At 40.3% G+C, this 19,941-nt stretch overlaps 2 protein-coding genes across 2 annotated transcripts; both read right to left on the bottom strand.

The window, feature by feature from the left end:
• On the bottom strand, positions 1 to 6,804 carry LOC146667741 (perforin-1-like). The gene is made up of 9 exons (XM_085408515.1): positions 6,535 to 6,804; positions 6,370 to 6,449; positions 5,250 to 5,295; positions 4,627 to 4,766; positions 4,384 to 4,522; positions 4,222 to 4,302; positions 1,035 to 1,531; positions 820 to 913; positions 1 to 324 (listed from the first exon to the last, which is right to left on the bottom strand). The coding sequence occupies exons 1-9, from the start codon at positions 6,802 to 6,804 to the stop codon at positions 115 to 117; spliced, it is 1,557 nt and encodes a 518-aa protein (XP_085264641.1). The 3' UTR covers positions 1 to 114.
• Positions 6,805 to 15,741: 8,937 nt separating this feature from the next.
• Positions 15,742 to 16,901, bottom strand: LOC146667740 (actin, cytoplasmic 1). The gene is made up of 4 exons (XM_085409415.1): positions 16,657 to 16,901; positions 16,372 to 16,563; positions 16,094 to 16,275; positions 15,742 to 15,921 (listed from the first exon to the last, which is right to left on the bottom strand). Exons 1-4 carry the CDS (start codon positions 16,898 to 16,900, stop codon positions 15,778 to 15,780), a joined length of 762 nt encoding a protein of 253 aa, XP_085265541.1. The 5' UTR covers position 16,901; the 3' UTR covers positions 15,742 to 15,777.
• Between the last annotated feature and the right edge of the window lie 3,040 nt (positions 16,902 to 19,941).

The following is a 19,941-nucleotide window of genomic DNA, read 5'->3' as shown; positions in this document are numbered from 1 at the left end:
TATACGAGGAAAATGAAAGAAAAAACCCATCAGTCATGTGACTCTTATGTGATCAACAGATTTATCACAATTGATTATAGGAGAAAGACATGCAGCCCCAAAATGCATTTCTCATTATGGAGATGGTGTATATTGGTGACACCAGGCTCCTGTGAGATGTGAGTCGCAGGTCAGAGTGGTCTTGAACTCATAGCTGCCACTGTCAGCTGAACAGGAAAATATACGTGTCCCCTGAGTTGGACGCCGGGAACATGATCCCAGAAGATCATCATAGAACAGATCCTCATCCCATAATTCAACATACACATCACTGTGTGTGTCCACCTTCATGAGAAAAAAAGCATTAAAAATAGGATTTAATATACTGTTGTCCTACAAATAATATGCTTGAGATTTTGTACCATATACAATAGTGACAATGGTAATTCACATCTAATTCATAGAATGTAAATTCTGGTAGCACTGTTGTGTTTTTGATATATATGTCATATTGTTACATATTTTAAATAAGGAGGAAAATGTGCAGTAGCAAGATTTGCATTCAGTACTTTATGACACATGGTTGACATTGTTAAAGCATTCATATTAACCGAAATCATTACCTTAAATTGTTTAAATATACCTGATGAAAGAATTAGTTCTGCTTAAACTTAACCAAATGGAAATAAATAACCTCAGTTAAAGAACAGCTAAAGTTAACTGTATATAAAAGATGTAAGTAGCCCAAGTTCTAAAAATTGAAATCAGTACATCAAACCTGCAGTATTAAAATTCCTTTAATATGATCCTTGATCTTATATGTAGTCAGGGTTCACTGACCTGTCCAAGATCAAAATAAGCATTCCATCGGGGATAACTTGATTCGATCATGCGAGTCTGATGATTGATGGAACCAAACCTCAGTTTAACATAGCTGTGAGTAGGAGAAAGACACAAAGATGAATAATATTGCAGATTTCTAAATCTCTAAATCCTAGAGATTCGGAAATCTTTAGAAAACTCTAAATCCTAATCCCTAACCATGCTGGTCTCACCTGTCAGTTGGGCCAAGATGATCTCCTTTCAGATTCCAGGCCTGGATGATTTCCACAGTTAGCTTCCCCCTCCAGGCTTGTCGAGGACAACAGTTGAAATCTAGGTTAGAATTGCCCCGCCAGCAATTTCGTTGGCTGTGTGATTGACTCACATCATTGTCTGTTATGTACTGCTCTATGGCAGCCTTCATCCCTGACTTCTTTGTGCCTTTCGGTATCAGCTGATACATTGGGCGAATGAAGTAGGAAGCAACATCTGCATGATCCTTCAGACTGTTCAGCCAGTTTTTAAAACCCAGGGAGTCATCATAGGCAAGTGAAAACTCTCCCAACCACCCAACACCTCCCACCACATCCGTATAGTGTTGGTGGAGACCAGAGCTATACCTAGTGGCAACATCCCGGTTTTCCAGGAGGTTTTTGCAAGAACCTTGGACAGCATATGGATTCAGCTTTCCCAAGCCAATGGAGACACCCATCGACAGGCAGGAGTGTAACTAGAAGGCAGGAGAAGACATAAGATGCAGGACTTCCATTAAATAGGAACACATGCCAAAGAGAAGCGCTTGTGATGTTAGGCCTACATGTCATGGAACTTGTGAACTAAGTGTGTCACTCAAGGGTTATTGAAAATGTCCTAAAAATATCCTGGTGTAGAGCCAATTTAAAATGTAATAAGAAAGCTTTGTTTAAACAAAGAAAGGTATTCATGTCTCATTGTTCTGGTTCTCTCTGTATTATTGAAGGTTCTTTACCTTACAATAAACACAGTTCCTTGAGACAACTTTTGCTGTGCTATATAAATCAAACTGAACTGAGCTTCTGTCACTGGACCTTTGTGCAGTATTGGCCAGTTGTGGCTTTCCTCCCAGAGGGTACACAGTGTGGTCAATTTCCCTGTGCCTGGTATGGTAACTTATTTTTCTTTGTCTTTGTCTTTGTCTTTTTGTATTTTCTGTTTGTTAATGCACTTTATTGATATTTGTTAAAATGCAGATGTTACAAATTACTTATACATGCATTCAGTGTTGAAAATTTTGGCAATGCTAACCATCACATGATTTCTTGTAAATTATGTGTACAGATCCAGATCCATACTGTTCATATTATTCCTAAAAAAGTAAAGTGGAAACAATTTGTAGTTGATCGTTAATTCGTTAAGTCTTTAAAATGTCCGCAGGTGTTTCTCTCTCTCTCTCTCTCTTTTTACCAAGTCCTGATGCCTGTTTCGGCTAGGAGGAGGCAAGAGTGAAATCACCATTCACCTGATTTACGCTATTCATGCCCACTGGCAGTTGAGAAATTTGAAAAACAGATAAAGAAAAATGGAGAAAAGGAGAGATAACAATGAAGAAAATGTCAAATATAAGTAAGTAAGTAAGTAAATGTAAGTAATCAGCAATTTTCAAACAGCAGTCGGTTGGATGTGTCTTTGTCACAGGTGGAACTAGTCAGGCAAGTTCTTGTCACAGACAGTGGGGAGCTGACGGTGTGTAGAGAGAACACTGGATCCAAATGCAGACTAAAACGGAGTGTGAAACGTGACTTGGACAAAAAGTGAGCCGTTTCTTGTGGCTGATAAGAACAGTACACAAACAAAACAAAGGCGAGTGGGGCGAAAACTAAACTAGAACCTAAACTGGAGAAATTAAACTTTGATTACTATGACAAAAACATGAATCAGAACAGGTGCATGTAGGAAAATATGAATATAAACATGAATCATGAACTACCTGAAACTTGACATGACATGAAAGAAAGAACACAGAACAACAGGACAAAGACTGAAGGAAACACACAGACTAAATACACACAGGAGGTGATCAGGGGAAGTGGAAACACATGGGGAAACAGCTGACACAAATGAACATAACAACGTCACAGGGGAAGAGTAAAACTAAGCACATTGAACAAAGAAACACGAAACTTTCAAAATAAAACAGGAAACATAGCGAGACGTAGACATGACAACCCAGAGTTTACAATATGAAACACGTGGACAAGAAATACAAAACAACTAGCACAGAAGGCCTGGGTAAAACAGACTAAACTAAAATTCACAGCCAATTAATAATAATCCCAACCTCCACATTATCTTCAAAATATAACAAAAGAGATGAAAACCAACTGAAACTGCTGGGTCACAGAACCAGCTGCTGACAGTTCTCATACAGAAGTGGCTAAAATACACTACATTTCCAAAAGTATTCACTAATCCATCCAAATCATTGAATTCAGGTGTTCCAATAACTTCCGTGATCACAGGTGTATAAAATCAAGCACCTAGGCATGCTACAAACATTTGTGAAATACATGAAAGTTTGGTGGAGGGAGGATTGTGGTGTGGGGTTGTTTTTCAGGAGTTGGGCTCGGCCCCTTAGTCCCAGTGAAAGGAACGCTTGATGCTTCAATACACTAAGGTATTTTGGACATGCTCCCAACTTTGTGGGAACAGTTTGGGAATGACCCCTTCCTGTTTCAACATAACTGAGTACCAGTGCAGACAGCAAGATCCATAAAGAAATGGATGAGTGAGTTTGGTGTGGAGGAACTTGACAGGCTCACACAGAGTCCTGACCTCAACCTGACAGAACCTTTGCAATGAATTAAAGCAGAGTTCTCATCTAATACCAGTGTCTGACCTCACAAATGTGCTTCTTGAAGAATGATCAAAAATTCCCATGAACACACTCCTAAAACTTATGGAAAGCCTTACCTGGAGAGTTCAAGCTATTATAGCTGATGTCATAATGAACCCTATGGATTAAGTATGGGGTGTTACTCGGGTTGATATGCATGTAAAGGCAGACAAGCAAACACTTTTGGCAAAATAAGTGTTAAAAGGTGCCGTGTTTATGGTTGTTGTTGATGTTGAAAATGGCAGCGACAGAAGCTAGAGGTTTTTCAGCACAGCAGAGAGAGCTCCTGATGGACTGTGAGACAATTATAGAGATAAGGTACAATGGTTTCTTTCACTTTGGTCAGTAGAACAACTGAGAGAATATCTTTTGGAAGGGAATAAGCTCCTTGCATTCATATACAAATGCAATAAGAATGATGTCACTATTCAGTTGTTGCCAAAAAACCAAACAAAAACACAACTATTTAGCATCCCTTATGTTCTTATTCATATGGAGTAGAAATATGCAGTCTGGTGACTGTGTGCAGGCAAATGTTTTTCATGTACCTCATTTGAGGAGAATCCGTTTAGTCTGGACAAACAGGTTCGTACAGCTGTGACTCGTCTAAGACGGCCACCAAGACGAACCTGTAATGTAGCACAAAGTTTTAATAAAAAAGTGTTTTTACTCCTGAAATAATCTAATTAACAGTGTTTCTGTGTTTTAACCTTGCGAATGTAATGTGTGCCGTAGGTATCTATGACCTCGTTGTACTGATCTCTGGTGGAGGAGTTATAGCGACTTGGCAAACTGGCCACATCCCTGCTGAACTCAGAGCTAAGAGTCGGTCTGCTTGATACCCGGTAACTAGATAGAATGAAACTGATTAGTAAATTATTAAAAACTGAAATTATATATTGTTAATCTAAACTTGTGGTATATGTGGTAATGCCAGGATTTTCACAGCTAACCGATAGTGAGTACAGGTGACCGTGTGTGTGCTGAAGGAGTAGTGGTCCTCTTTGGTCTTTTTTGTAGCAAATGCATATGCCATGGAGTGTGTTCCTCCAATCCCCACGCTGGTAGATATGGGATTTATATTTAGTCCAGCCTGATAAATAGAAATGTAATTTCATTACCATTTTTGTTTTTAATAATAGTCAATGTAATGTAAAAGTAATAGATAAAAGTATTAGATATAATAAATACTGTCTTATTATTCATTCACTCAATTACTTTGAATATAATACTTTTTTTCTCGGGATCAAAAATATTAAATTGGAAATATTAAATGAAATAATGAGACAAGGAATTCATATTTGTATCACATTTACACAGCTCAGTGAGCCAAAATTTAATCAAATCAGCCCTTTTGATGAGAACTTGCACACTAAGGTTTTTATGTTATTACAGTCTGTTTGATTCAGTGCACATTTCACTTGTAAAAGAAAAAAAAAAGAAACGAATCAGCATGCAATGTTGCTTACAAATTTTGCATTTCTATTAGTTTTAATAACAAGTAATTACAGTAACAGTATTTTGTAGTTTCAAACAGTAATTTTGAAACAAACAGTAAGTGCAAGATGCTTCCTACCTTCCAGTCGTGGATGTCCTGATCAGTGTTAGAGTTAAGTAGTGAACTGTGGACACAATTTGAAGGAGAAGAATTACTTTTTATTTACTTGTTTCATTTCTTTAAATTTTTTTACAGTCAAGCATGGAGGGGAACCATTATGTTTTGGTGATGTTTTGTTGCTAAATGGTGACTTCACCAAATTTAGGGGCCAATGGATTTTATTTACCATAAAATCTCGGTCGAGAACCCTTTTCTGTCAGCCACAACACTTAAGGCTCGTCATGGATGGGTCTTCCAACATGCAAAAGAAGCATTAAGGTGATGGCCAAGCCAATCTCCAGACCTCAGTCCTGTAGAAAATGTGGAGGGAGCTGAATCTTGGAGTTGGCAAATGACAGCCAAGAAATCTAAAGGATTTAGAGAGTTTCTGTAGTGTGCCCCAGCAAATAAATATAAATTCAGTGTATGTAGTGAGACGCTGTTTCTATTCTATCAGACTGTTGTTGCCAGTATCCCCTATTTTACTGCCCTCCCCTTTTTACACTGTGATGGGAATGCAGTATGGTGAGTAAGAATAGTATGTGGCTGCACATATTACTGAAGAAGGCTGGCTTATTAATGGGCAGGACTGTGGATTCACTGGGAATTATTGTGGAAAGGTGTATGGAGAAAAAATACTAGTCACCCTCTCCATAATATTTTGAAGGGTCAGAAATGTAAACAGCAGGCTTCTTCTCCTAAGCAGTGTAGGACAGAACACATTAGAAGTTCTTTTGTTCCTACTGCTATGAGATTTCAAAATGCTGATAATCAACACAAGAAATTTGTGACCTGGTCATCACTTTACCTTCCAGTATTGTAAAAATTCACCCATCTTTGTTGTTTTATTCTACAGTTGAGGAAATATCATTTGATCCTTTTTTGAATATTAAAGTTTACTCACAAAGAAGTTAATAGTCGTTCATTTTGTTGGTGTTTCCTTTTAATGGAGAGAGACAAAGTGCCAACCAGACATCTAAGAAAAATATGTGTCTGTCATGGCTAACTGGTATTGTGACAGACTAGGTGAAGTAATGAGATGACAATGATCTCTGGGATGAAGTCCTTTCAGCAACAAATATACTACACTATACTGTACCTAACAGTGGTGTGTGCACTGCTGGAGATATCGGTTTTGCATTGGCTGATTGCACGCCAGTCGACAACAGAGGCCGGCAGCTGAAGATAAAAAAACAGAACACCATGATTAAGATGTGCACATAACCTATCTACTATAGTTTGCTGGTAATCACAGTTTATTTACTTTTTGTAGAGTTTTGTTTTGATTGCGGTTGGTGCAGAGAGTACAGGTGCCATCTGGTTTGCGGTAAGTAGCTATATCAATCAGGTAGGCTCCTTTTCGGTGCAGGGTGATGACATCAAATCCCTCCCCAATCAGGTTGTGGCCTGGTACAAATGGAGCAGACTCACACTTGCTGTTGTTTACTGTCATACAGGAAAGAACCGGGGAGTTCCATGACAGAAAGAGAAGGAGGCTCAGGTAAAGAGGAGGTGGGGTTGGACTGGAGCGCATGGCTGAAGTCAAAGACAAAACAGAAATAATGACAAAAGTTTTGCAAACAGGTTTTGTCTGGGTATCACAACAGGGGTTATCAATTCTCTTTATTTTAACTGTCACTGTTCTGACTGAGGTATGCAAGACTCAGTCTCAAAAGGAACAAAATGAAGCCATGAAAAATCCATTAAAAATTATTGGTAGCACTTTCTGTTACAGCTTGGAAATAATGTGGTATTGGTGAGGTCCTTTGTCAGTGACCAAGCACTCTGTGCTTACTGTGCTAGACCTCAGTCCAGTGTTGAACACTGTTGAGCTTAATATTTTATTACAGAGACTGAACACTTAATTACAAAAAATATTCAATAATATCAAAGTAGTTCTTCTACATCAACAGAGGTTATAGCTAATAGCTAAGAAATATTACACGGAACTTTATGTAGCTGACCAGAAACTGGTGTTACGACCCGTCTAGGGCCAGGCCATAACATGAGCGAGGCACTCGCTTCCCCCCCAAGACCCAAGCAGTCACACGAAACCAATCCGTTAGATATGAGGTGATTTATTTACAATGTGAATAAAGAGAACCAAAACGGGAGTGTCAACACTTCAGGGTGAGCCAAGGCCAAAACAATAAACAAAACAAACCTACACAAATCCCGCACCCCTGACCTTACCAAAACAAAGTCAAAAATAAAGACAGAGTCTGACCTCCTTAACTAACTCAAAACAGGAGAAAACGGGTGATCAAAAGAAATGGCAGCTCACCCCTACCCACTCCACTTCCACAACTTTCAAGCGTATACTGCAGCCAGCGGCTACCACAGGACTACTGCTGGGTGATGAGGAGAAACGCGAGGGCCTCTCCCGCTGTAGCACTCCAGCCTCCTTTTAATGGGCGGGTCCTCCAGCTGGATCCAATCACGCCGGGGCAGTATATCCACGCACCAATCGGAACAGGGCCCTGGCACAGCTAAATTAACATAGAAAAAACACAACACCTGCACAAACAAACACATGGACATACAAGTTCGTAACACTGGAGACAATAATGTGGAAACAAAATCTTGCCTATGAGGCAAAACCCATTACTAATAGTTTAGCAATATATAGGCAACAATATGACAACCAGATTTTACCAAAATGGTCAAATCTGTGCATTAGAACTTTTGTATAATGACTTATGGTAGTAGCCCACAATAATAAGGCAATATTGGTTTATACTTACATTAGGATACTATTAACATATTATTAACATATTATAATGCCGGCCGGCATTCTTTTTTGTTTGAAGCTAGCAATGTAAATATTATGTTTAATGTTGTGGCTAATTGTCTAAATATGTGTGTGTGGTTATTCTGTGCAATAACCAGCAAACAGGACTAAAAATTGCACAAACCTTTATTTGTGTAATGAAACAAAAATGATATATTGCAGTATCATAGGTTTTGGCTCTGGGACATCACATGTGACTAATTTTCAATATTATATCTGTCTCCATTTATTTTAATGAATAAAATTTAAACTTTTTATCCTCAAATTTGATAAATGCTCATTGTTGTTCATTTCTTACTGGGGTAAATTGACATGGTAATTTACGCTATGGACCTAACCTGATCTGGAGCAGGTTAGGCTCCAGGTTAAAGACAGTAGGTCATACCTACTGACCACTCAATTCTTCAGAAATAAACATTCTTAAAGATCTACTGAACCACTGCATGGAGAGTAGGAGTAGGACAAAAAAAGATAATCACAACCAAACCATTTTTTTCCAATGGTATGTATGGTATTATATATTTCAATGGTATACTTATAATGGTAAGTTCCACTCACTTAAATTCAACAACTCACAGACACCTAAGTCAGCAGCCTCATACACAAAGAAGCCATCACACATGCAACGAAGTCTGTTTTGCAGACAGTGCAGCAGTCTCACGCTCTTACAAGTAACTCATAGATCAGTTCTTGAAACAAATACCTTTTGACGGTCTGGAGGGCAGAGCCCAAAAGAAGAGGCCTGGTCTGTTCCACAGTAGTGATGGACATGTTCAGTTTTCTGTGTTAAACTGAGTTTAACATATGAATTGCTTCTTTGTGTGAGTGGCTGCTGCTGTGTTCCTCAATAAATCAGAAGTCAGAATTTCTAGAATACCCTCTCAACTCATATTTCCCTCACTGAAAGTCAGAGCAGCACCAGCATTACTAAAATTGTTAACTTTTAATCTGTACTGACACTGTTGTGCATTTTTGACTCACTAAATAAGACATATGCAGAGGACCATATCCATGAATGCACTTTTAAAGTGCAAAAAAAAAAAGATACCTGAATGGTTCTGCCAAGAATCAAAACAAATGTTGTTTTTCTACAGTTCTACGTCCACAGGTTGTTGATTTTGCAAAACTGAAATTGTTCTGTTCAGTAGGGGTGGGTGGATCAACCCAAATATCGATAGTATCGACTTAATGCTGGTACTGACATTGAATTGTTACTATTGTGATCAGCTCAATGCGTTAGTTTTTTTCTCTTATGTAAGTTCAGTATGTTGCTACTGATCATCAAAAAGGAGACATGTCTGTGCAAACTGCTTCCCTCTCATGCAAGCACACTCTTGTCCGCTCCCTCCTCCCTGCTCAGTTGTGTTTAGTTGTCCTACAGTCATATGACTCAGATGCACTAAGCAAAACCATGCAAGCTGCAGTAAGTGAGAAATTGGAACAATATATAGAGCGACTTTACAGCTGTAAATCGAAACACTGCAAACAACGATGCCTGCTAGAAGGATGTTTTCTACTTTGGCAATCCTATGAACTTATATAAAGATATGAAAGACTATGAACAGCACAACTTTGTCTTAGAAAAGCAGCAAAAGAAATGAAGAGAGGATGAAGGAAATCGTTCAGACAGACCCAGATCCCTCGCACAGAGACAGAGCCCACTGTCACAGAGGGAAATTATAACCAGGTAGTTCATATATTGGCAGTGGCAGTGGGGGGTACAGTTGGTTAAGGGGCAGTGCTGGGGGGAGGCTGGTTAACGCAGCTGTGGTTATTTGGCTAATCTTACTTGCCTCCCCTGTCATTTAAAACATTAGAATGTCAGGACCAAGATGATGTGTGTGTGTGTGTGTGTGTGTGTGTGTGTGTGTGTGTGTGTGTGTGTGTGTGTGTGTGTGTGTGTGTGGAGAGTGAAGTGAAGTGATGGCTGAAATTTGAAGGAATATTAAAATGGATTTGCTACAAACTGAACACCTCTGTGCTGTGTTGGGTGAACCAGCAACATAAAGCCTGCTACAGTAATGTTTCAGCCATGACTGATGCTGGATCTACAGTAAAAAGGATTAAATTGTTATTCGTTATCATAGCTGTTACTTTAGCAGTCCAATGCCTGCTAAAGTAATATGATTACTTATAGACTATATTCAGATAATATATTCAGCCCAACATTATTTTATTGGAAATGAAATAATATACCTTTAACATGAACTATGAAAAATGTTAATGCGAATATACTCACCTTTTTGTGTTGACTGTCAGGTTATTTTATCATGGAACACATTTAAACAACATAAACTGACCCAAAGTGCTTTAAAGCTAGACACATTTGTCTTCCAGGTCTCCAATAAAACCCAAGAACAACAAAGTGTTTCAAAATACATGAAAAAGCTGAAAGGTGTGTCTTGTTGTGTTCACGGATTATTGCGGAAAGTAAAAATCACAGATTCAGTGTTCATTAAAATTTGTTCAGAATTTAGCAAATTGATGAACTCTCTCTACACTCTGCCTTTATAAGTTAAACGTATCGGTAGTACTGGCAATACTTGTATTTACTTGGTATTGGATAGATTGTAGTATCGCAGAACAATATGAGAGTTTCGCTTTTAAATCGGTTGGAAGAGCCACGTTTTCACTGAGTCTTCACTTCGTGCGGCACTCTGCAAGGAGAATGTGTTGTGCAGCTTGTTAAGCCGTACCATACTCAAACCACCAAATGAGGCGCAAACTGCGTGTCGAATTATCACGGGAATGTGCATGTATTCATTTGGTGATTAAGAAAATACATAAAATGCGGATATACTTGATTATAATCTGCTGTTTTTCTTTCTTTCTTTCTTTTATTCTACTGGGATTGCTCAACAGCACTAAGAACACCTGACCAATCAATAAAATATATTTCCATTTGGTCTGCGACAAATTAAAGCGTTTTGCGTTATTAGACTTTGGCACAGTCCATTTAAACATTTAAGTAGAGTAGGCTTAAATGTTTAAATGCCAGTTTAAAGTTTCAGAGCTCTAATGTGCAGACATCGCCTTAGGGGAAAAAGCAGCACTGAGCACGCACTCAGTGACAATAATAAGAATTAACTGCATTAAAATGTTTATTTTTGTGCCCTAAATCACCAGATTAACAGTTTGACCCAGAATTCATCTTTTGTCCTTTTTACAGCGTGATATTTTACTAAACATTTATTATTTATTTATTATTTTCTTAAATTTTAATCACCATTTAATTGTTGGTGGCACTCACAGACATTGTTTACTGTGGGCGAAAAATACATATGATCTGTGAAACAGCCATTTTAGATTAGTCAGATACTGCCAACAGCACCATTTCATGTGAACGCGCAGGAGACACTCTGGGTTAATTTGGCGAACTGATAACCAGCTTCGTGTAACTGCTCATCCCAATTTCCAATGTCAGGGAAAGTCAATCCAGGTAATGGAAAACTATCCTGTATGTTGAACTGGCATTATAGTATCGGGTTCAGTGAAACCTTAGAGCATGAAACAAAATTATGTACCGTCTCTGCTCCAGGGACAAAAGAGATTTCAAACAGCTGCAACAAACTACCACAACTACACAGCCCGTCTTTAGATCTGTGCGCAGGTGTGCAGAGATATACGCTGAGAGCATGCACAAGAACCTTGCAAGTCTATTGTGTTGTGGAAGAACGTGGCCCCAAAACAGACTAAAAAACCCCAGTAAAATAGTGAAACAGAGTAAAATAAGCAAAAAACGAACCTTTATTTAGGAGAGCAGATAATCCAAAGAACAGCCGGTAACAAAAGTCTGTCTAAACCGCAAAAAACAAACAAACAAAAAATTCACAAGGTACAACAAGTGCGGACAAACGCCGCAGAGAACTGAGCAGAGACAGAGGCTACAGCCAAAATACACACATGGCAATCAGGAAAAGACCAGGCAACGCCAGGGGACACAGATGAAACCAATAAGGTAAGACAAGACAGTGGAAGGAAAACGAAATATAGCGCACATGAGACAAGATGCTGTCAAAATAAAACGGGGAGTTACAAAACGTAGACTTCACGACACAGAACAGCAGGCCCTATTCCAGCATGCATACATTTGCACCTAAGAGAGTCAGATGAGCTGTTCAGCTTGTGTTAAGCACGTTCGTTATCAAACGACCTCCAGCACCAACATCGCAAAGGAAAATAAAGAACATAGATTTAATTTTAATGCAGCAGATCAGGAACTAGGAACAGCTGTCAGTGCTGACCATGATATTTAACTAAAAAAACAGGAGGGGAGAAATGACTCATTTTAATCTGCTTGGTCCACTGGAAACTGGAATTTTATTTTTGTATTTGGCTTTTAAATGTAATTATTCAGCTTTAACACACACACACACAAACTCTCTCTCTCTCTCTCTCTCTCTCTCTCTCTCTCTCTCTCTCTCTCTCACACACACACACACACACACACACACACACACACACACACACACACACACACACACACACACACACACACACACTGTATCATCTATTTTGAATCCGGTGTCTTATTTTGAACACGATCTGTATTCTGTATTTATAAAACGAAACATACTTACAAAATACTAATGAACTACCTAAACACTTCTATTCGTTCTGTCTCCGTGACAGAGTAACCCATGTGACTAATTTCTTCCTTCTTAAAAATGTTTTCTTTCTTTCTTTCTTTCTTTCTTTCTTTCTTTCTTTCTTTCTTTCTTTCTTTCTACAGCACGATCAGTGACATATGTGAGACGTGTTCATATTTCTCGGTCCACGTGGTTAAAATGCAGGCTCTGCTCTGTAATGAAAAAAATTCTGGCAAACTGAAATGCCAGTGGAATGCTCCACAGTTTAATGTTTTGTCTCCATATAACCTTTTAATATAAAATCTCAGCTGTATAAGTTATCTTTTGCAGGAAATGTTCTGACTGTATTCTGTAAATATAGCTGCACAGGTGTGGCTCTGTTAGGTGTAGTTCTAATAGGTATTAGGCCAAAGCAGTACCTCTGACAATAATTGTATCCCAGTCCCCTAAAGCGCGCTCACGAGGAACCGCAACTTTGTTGTGTTCTGCAAAGGACCGCGCCACTCCAAAGCAGATAGTTTCTTTTCATTCGTCGGTGTGCTGCTCATTACTGATCTATGTTCGTGGCATAAACCTAGAATGTTGGAAAACCCCGCTATTGTATCGTTTTGAAAGTAAAGTGAATACATTTTAATATCAATTTCAAGCAAAATCAGTAAAATATCTTTTATTTATGTAGTTCAAGTTACTAATGCAAATGATTGTCTGCTAGATAAATAATTCCGATCTTCCTTTAATAAAATGGAAATTGGTAAACAAAATTATAACACTATAGAGAAAAATACGTTTTAGTTATATAACTGTTTTGTTACGTAACTGTTTTGCTCACCTTCGTTATCTTCTGGAGGTTTGTGGTTGGACCTATAGTGTACCAAAATCCATCTCCTCTTTGTAACCACTCTCTGTCTTACTTCAGTGTTACACATTTTATCAGGCTGTGACAGCCAAAAAATATGTCCCCCTCTTCTATGATCCTCAGTCCTTCTATAGCCAAGTGTTTTATTTTGCAAAGATTTCAAGGGACTTCTTGGTAACTTTATAAGCTTTAACAACACCATATGTTTAACTGATTGAGCTGAAGTCTTTAACATGCTCTTCTAGTAAAAAGTGACAACAAGTGAGGTTTATCAGAGCATCTGTTTAAAAGAGAAAAACCACACAGACATACAGTACACTGCCTACTGCACTTGTTACATCACTCAGACAACTGCATAGTTCATTTCAACAATAATTATAAGGGTAACATTTCTGTTGTTAAAACATCAAATAGTGGCAAATGAGTTACCTGTCTCCATGATCCAAACAAAGACTTCAATCTGGCCCAAACGGCTTCCTTCAATTCCCATAGTGGCCACCTGAGGGCAGACAATCCCCACAGACAAACAGGTGAAACTGTCCAACTCAACAGTATTTTAAAGCATATTTATATGCTTTCACATACATTTACATGGCACAAAAAAGTTTTTGGCCTGTATGGATAGTTTCTGCCTTTAAAACATCTATACCATGGCTTATTTATCTTTTCTTCTTTACAACTAATCTATCTGAAGACTGGAGACTGTCTGACACAAGAAGCTTGAGCCAATTAGAGCATGCCACGTCTAATTTCTGCTAATAATCCCAATGCTGACGATGCCTTTTGGAACATTTGATACAAACAAAAAACATTACCTGAAAAAAAACAACCCGGTGTGAGGCTGGGACGTGGCCCCAGAGTAGACCCGGGACTGGAGAGGTTACAGATCTGCTTGGGAATGTCTCAGTGATCAGCAGGAGGAGGTGGCTGAGAGGTAGGAGGCATGAATATCTCTTCTTAGGCTGCTGAAGCCCAGCTCCAGATGAGCAGTATAAAAAGAATAGATAAATGGTGTATCTGTATTCTGCATAGCTTAATTAGTATAAATGCTTAAGGGAGACATTAAATTTTTTTAAAGACAGATATAGAATCACCAATCTTCTGGTTAGTAGGTGACCTGCTCTACCACCTGAGCTACAGCCACTCAAAATAGCAATTATACATTTATCTGTAGTGTCACGGCGGGGTGCTCCGATTGTGTTGATTTCACAACTCAGATGCAGATGCGGAGAGTAGAGTTGTGTTTGAACGAAAAGCGAGCTTTATTTAGCTGGTCACCTATATTTCTACATGCTGAGCACCTCTGATGCTTGCACTTGATTACCAAAATGGCAATCGTGAATATTTTGTCCAACACTGAGATCACGATTATTTACCACAGTTATTCACTGATTTTATTGACAAAGATGTTTTTATTACAGAAATGTAAACAGACACCGAAAAAAGACAAAATGATCGTCATTTACAAATATTTGCATTAATTATTTGCATTAAAATAAAAGAAACCCTCATTAATCACCTAAATACAGTGCATCTCTAAGAAAAAGAAAAGTCTGCTGATAAAAAAAATACTAATACAGAAAACAAAATTAAGTCATTAGAGCACGGCTTTTACCTTAACATTGTGCTATTAATTCATCTTTATAAATCAATATTTGCAGAAAAATAAGATAAAGTCTTTCCCTCCATTCATTGTAGCAGATGGCTATGAATAAAACTAGCAAAGTACTCAGAGGAAATGCCTCTCTACTTTCAATCAGTGTTCAGTGTTGTGTTTTACACCCCAAAATTTGTCAAATACATCTTCACGAAGCTTAACCCAATCTCTGCATTTCACTATATTATAAAATTGCTCAATCTGTAAGATGTAGATTTTCCAGATTTCACTGGGAAGAACACTTATAGTTAATAAGAGCATTAGTGTGAAAGCATATGTGTAATAATAAAGTAATAGTGAAGCAAAAAACAGAAGTTGTGCAAATTAGGCAGAACAAAAAAGTAATAGAATTTTGCTTGATTTATGAATTTATTAATGTACTGAGTGTTATCATACAAACTTTTCCAATATCAATGGGCTTAATTTTGGAAATAAATTCAGGCGGAAGAATTTCTCCCCATCAGGGTGCATGGTACCATACCCAGAGTGATGAATTAAAAATGGAAGAGGTGTAGGCTCGGCATACATCATTCTGGTGATGTAGACATGCATGCAGAGCCAGTCACTATGGGGTTTGTAGCAGTGTGTGCTTTGGTAGGTTGAGGGCAGTCTATCTAGAAGCACTTTCTGTGGACGATGCTGGCGCCAGACTCATCGTACTCCTGCTTGCTGATCCACATGTCCTGGAAGGTGGACAGAGAAGCCAGGATGGAGCCTCCAATCCATACAGAGTACTTCCTCTCTGGGGGAGCAATAATCTGCAAGGGCAGAGATGAAGAGGGTTCAGCAATGAAGACTTTTAGGAAGTGCACTTACATTCTGCCAGACATACAAATTCAGCACAGTGTTAAATACCTTGTTCGTGTGAAAGTGAAGCACCTTTAAAAAAAGAGTGAGTATGAAAGAGTACATAAGAAGCAATAACTTTACCTTGATTTTTAGGTTTTTGGGTGCCAGTGAAGTGATCTCCTTCTGCATGCGGTCAGCAATGCCAGGGTACATGGTGGTACCTCCAGACAGCACAGTGTTGGCGTACAGGTCCTTACGGATGTCAACGTCACACTTCATGATGCTGTTAAAGGTAGTTTCATGGATACCACAAGACTCCATACCTGTGGAGAGTTGGAAAATTAGGGGTTAAGGTTAGCCTTGCTAAGGACTACTTTTTACAAATCACAGAAATCTGTCTTAAAACTGACGCTGCTTACCAAGGAATGAGGGCTGGAAGAGAGCCTCTGGGCAACGGAACCTCTCATTCCCAATAGTGATGACCTGTCCATCAGGCAGCTCATACTTCTTATCCAATGACGAAGAGCAGGCAGCTCTTTCAATCTCTCTCTCAAAGTCCAGGGCAACATAGCACAGATTCTCCTTAATGTCACGCACAATCTCACGCTCAGCTGTGAGACAAGAAAACCCCCAACTTTTTATTGTGAGTTTTAAATTTTTTCCTAGTTTTACACATCTTCTCTTGACTGTGTCCATGTGCTCACCTGTGGTGGTAAAGTTGTGGCCCCTCTCAGTGAGGATTTTACCAAGGTAGTCTGTGAGGTCCCTGCCAGCCAGGTCCAATCTGAGGATGGCATGGGGCAGAGCGTAGCCTTCATAGATGGGCACAGTGTGGGTCACACCGTCACCGGAGTCCATGACAATACCAGTGGTACGACCAGAGGCATACAGGGACAGCACTGCCTGGATGGCCACATACATGGCAGGAGTGTTGAAGGTCTCAAACATGGCCTGCAGGAGAGCAGGAGAAAAGAGATGATCAGTGAAACTAAAAGCCAAAGTACTCTGAAATAAACTCATATTGGTCATTCTGTCTCCAACCAAACAATTATTGTCCTCAACTATCTCCAATTTGCATATATTGTATGGTGGAAAATGTTAACGTTTATATGTAAGGGTAAGAAAGGCATTACTGACAAAAAAAAGACCCCCCTTCCCCAAAATCTTTTATTTACAATGTTTGGTTAAAATGTTCCGATTGTTCAAATATGTTATTTTCTTTATTTGTTGTAAAATAATGTGTGCCCCAGTCTCTAATGAGACATAGTGCTGGAAGGGTAGTTATTCCTCCGTTACACCACAAGAGGCAGTATCTCCTGAAATGAGCACCTCTAGCAGGCGTAAATATGCCAGGCCACTCACCATAATGCAGTGTGCCCAACAAGAGCTGTGTGAGACTATGTGCAAACGTGTAACCATGAACCATGTCTATATATGTACAGAAGATAAAGGCGGACTCACGAAGCTACACTGGTTTCAATTCCTTTTAATCCAAGTGTGCAACATATAATAATTCATAATAATTGTTCTGAAATTTTAGCTTCACATATCTAATAAGTTTAATATATATATATATATATATATATATATATATATATATATATATATATATATATATATATATATATATATATATAAAAACACCCAGCACGCCCCTGCGGGCGGTTTATCCTTCAAGCTCGGGTCCTCTACCAGAGGCCTGGGAGCTTGAGGGTCCTGCGCAGTATCTTAGCTGTTCCCAGGACTGCGCTCTTCTGGACAGAGATCTCCGATGTTGTTCCGGGGATCTGCTGGAGCCACTCGCCTAGCTTGGGAGTCACCGCACCTAGTGCTCCGATTACCACGGGGACCACCGTTACCTTCACCCTCCACATCCTCTCGAGCTCTTCTCTGAGCCCTTGGTATTTCTCCAGCTTCTCGTGTTCCTTCTTCCTGATATTGCTGTCATTCGGAACCGCTACATCGATCACTACGGCCGTCTTCTTCTGTTTGTCTACCACCACTATGTCCGGTTGGTTAGCCACCACCATTTTGTCCGTCTGTATCTGGAAGTCCCACAGGATCTTAGCTCGGTCATTCTCCACCACCCTTGGGGGCATCTCCCATTTTGACCTCGGGACTTCCAGGTTATACTCGGCACAGATGTTCCTGTACACTATGCCGGCCACTTGGTTATGGCGTTCCATGTATGCCTTGCCTGCTAGCATCTTGCACCCTGCTGTTATGTGCTGGATTGTCTCTGGGGCATCTTTACACAGCCTGCACCTGGGGTCTTGCCTGGTGTGATAGACCCCAGCCTCTATGGATCTTGTGCTCAGAGCTTGTTCTTGTGCTGCCATGATTAGTGCCTCTGTGCTGTCTTTCAGTCCAGCTTTGTCCAGCCACTGGTAGGATTTCTGGATATCAGCCACCTCCTCTATCTGCCGGTGGTACATACCGTGCAGGGGCCTGTCCTTCCATGATGGTTCCTCGTCTCCCTCCTCTTTCTTGGGTTTCTGCTGCCTGAGGTATTCACTGAGCACTCGGTCAGTTGGGGCCATCTTCCCAATGTATTCTTGGATGTTCGTTGTCTCATCTTGGACTGTGGTGCTGACACTCACCAGTCCCCGGCCCCCTTCTTTCCGCTTAGCGTACAGCCTCAGGGTGCTGGATTTGGGGTGAAACCCTCCATGCATGGTAAGGAGCTTTCTTGTCTTTATGTCAGTGGCTTCTATCTCCTCCTTTGGCCAGCCTATTACCCCAGCAGGGTACCTGATCACGTGTTGATGGCCCGGATCTTGTTCTTACCATTCAGCTGACTCCTCAGGACTTGCCTGACCCTCTGCAGGTACTTGGTGGTTGCAGCTTTTCTAGCGGCCTCTTCATGGTTCCCATTCGCCTGCGGGATCCCCAAGTACTTGTAACTGTCCTCTATGTCTGCAATGTTGCCTTCTGGTAGTTCAATCCCCTCAGTTCTGACTACCTTCCCTCTTTTTGTTACCATCCGACTACACTTCTCCAGTCCGAACGACATTCCAATGTCATTGCTGTATAGCCTGGTAGTGTGGATCAGTGAATCGATGTCTCGTTCACTCTTGGCATACAGCTTGATGTCATCCATGTACAGGAGGTGGCTGACAACTGCTCCGTTCCGTAGTCGGTATCCGTAGCCAGTCTTGTTAATGATCTCACTGTGGGCGTTCAGGCCTATGCAGAACAGCAGTGGGGACAGAGCATCTCCTTGGTAGATCCCGCACTTGATGGTGACTTGTGCTATGGGCTTGGAGTTGGCCTCTTGTGTTGTACGCCACATCCCCATTGAGTTCCTGATGAAGGCTCTTAGGGTCCCATTGATCTTGTACAATTCTAGGCATTCCAGTATCCAGCTGTGGGGCATTGAGTCATAGGCCTTCTTGTAATCAATCCAGGCAGTGCACAGGTTGGTCAGTCTGGTCTTGCAGTCTCGGCTGATTGTTCTGTCTACCAGTAGCTGGTGTTTTGCGCCTCTGGTATTCTTGCCAATTCCTTTCTGTGTCCCGCTCATGTATTGACCCATGTGCCTGTTCATCTTAGCCGATATGATGCCTGACAGGAGCTTCCATGTAGTACTGAGGCAGGTTATTGGTCGGTAGTTGGAGGGGACCGGTCCCTTCTTGGGGTCCTTGGGGATCAGGACCGTCCGGCCTTCGGTTAGCCATTCCGGGTGTCTCTCGTTAACTAGCAGCTGGTTCATTTGTGCTGCCAGACGCTCGTGGAGTGCAGTCAGCTTCTTTAGCCAGTAGGCGTGAACCATGTCGGGCCCTGGTGCTGTCCAACTCTTCATACTGGAGACCCTTTCTTGGATATCTGCTACTGTGATGGTTACTGGACCCTGTTCAGGGAGGTCGCTGTGGTCAGCCCTCAGATCCTCTAGCCACTGAGCATTGCCGTTATGGGTTGCATCCTTCTCCCATATGCTCTTCCAGTATTGCTCCGTCTCCAGCCTTGGTGGTGCTGTTCTCTTATTGTTC

This window comes from Rhamphochromis longiceps, linkage group LG6 (assembly GCF_057381845.1).
Source record: "Rhamphochromis longiceps isolate RC_006_pf linkage group LG6, R_longiceps_female_GT1.1, whole genome shotgun sequence".
Classification (NCBI taxonomy): Eukaryota; Metazoa; Chordata; class Actinopteri; order Cichliformes; family Cichlidae; genus Rhamphochromis; species Rhamphochromis longiceps.
Note: the sequence above shows the minus strand (reverse complement) of the source record. Positions and strands in the feature narration are given on the sequence as shown.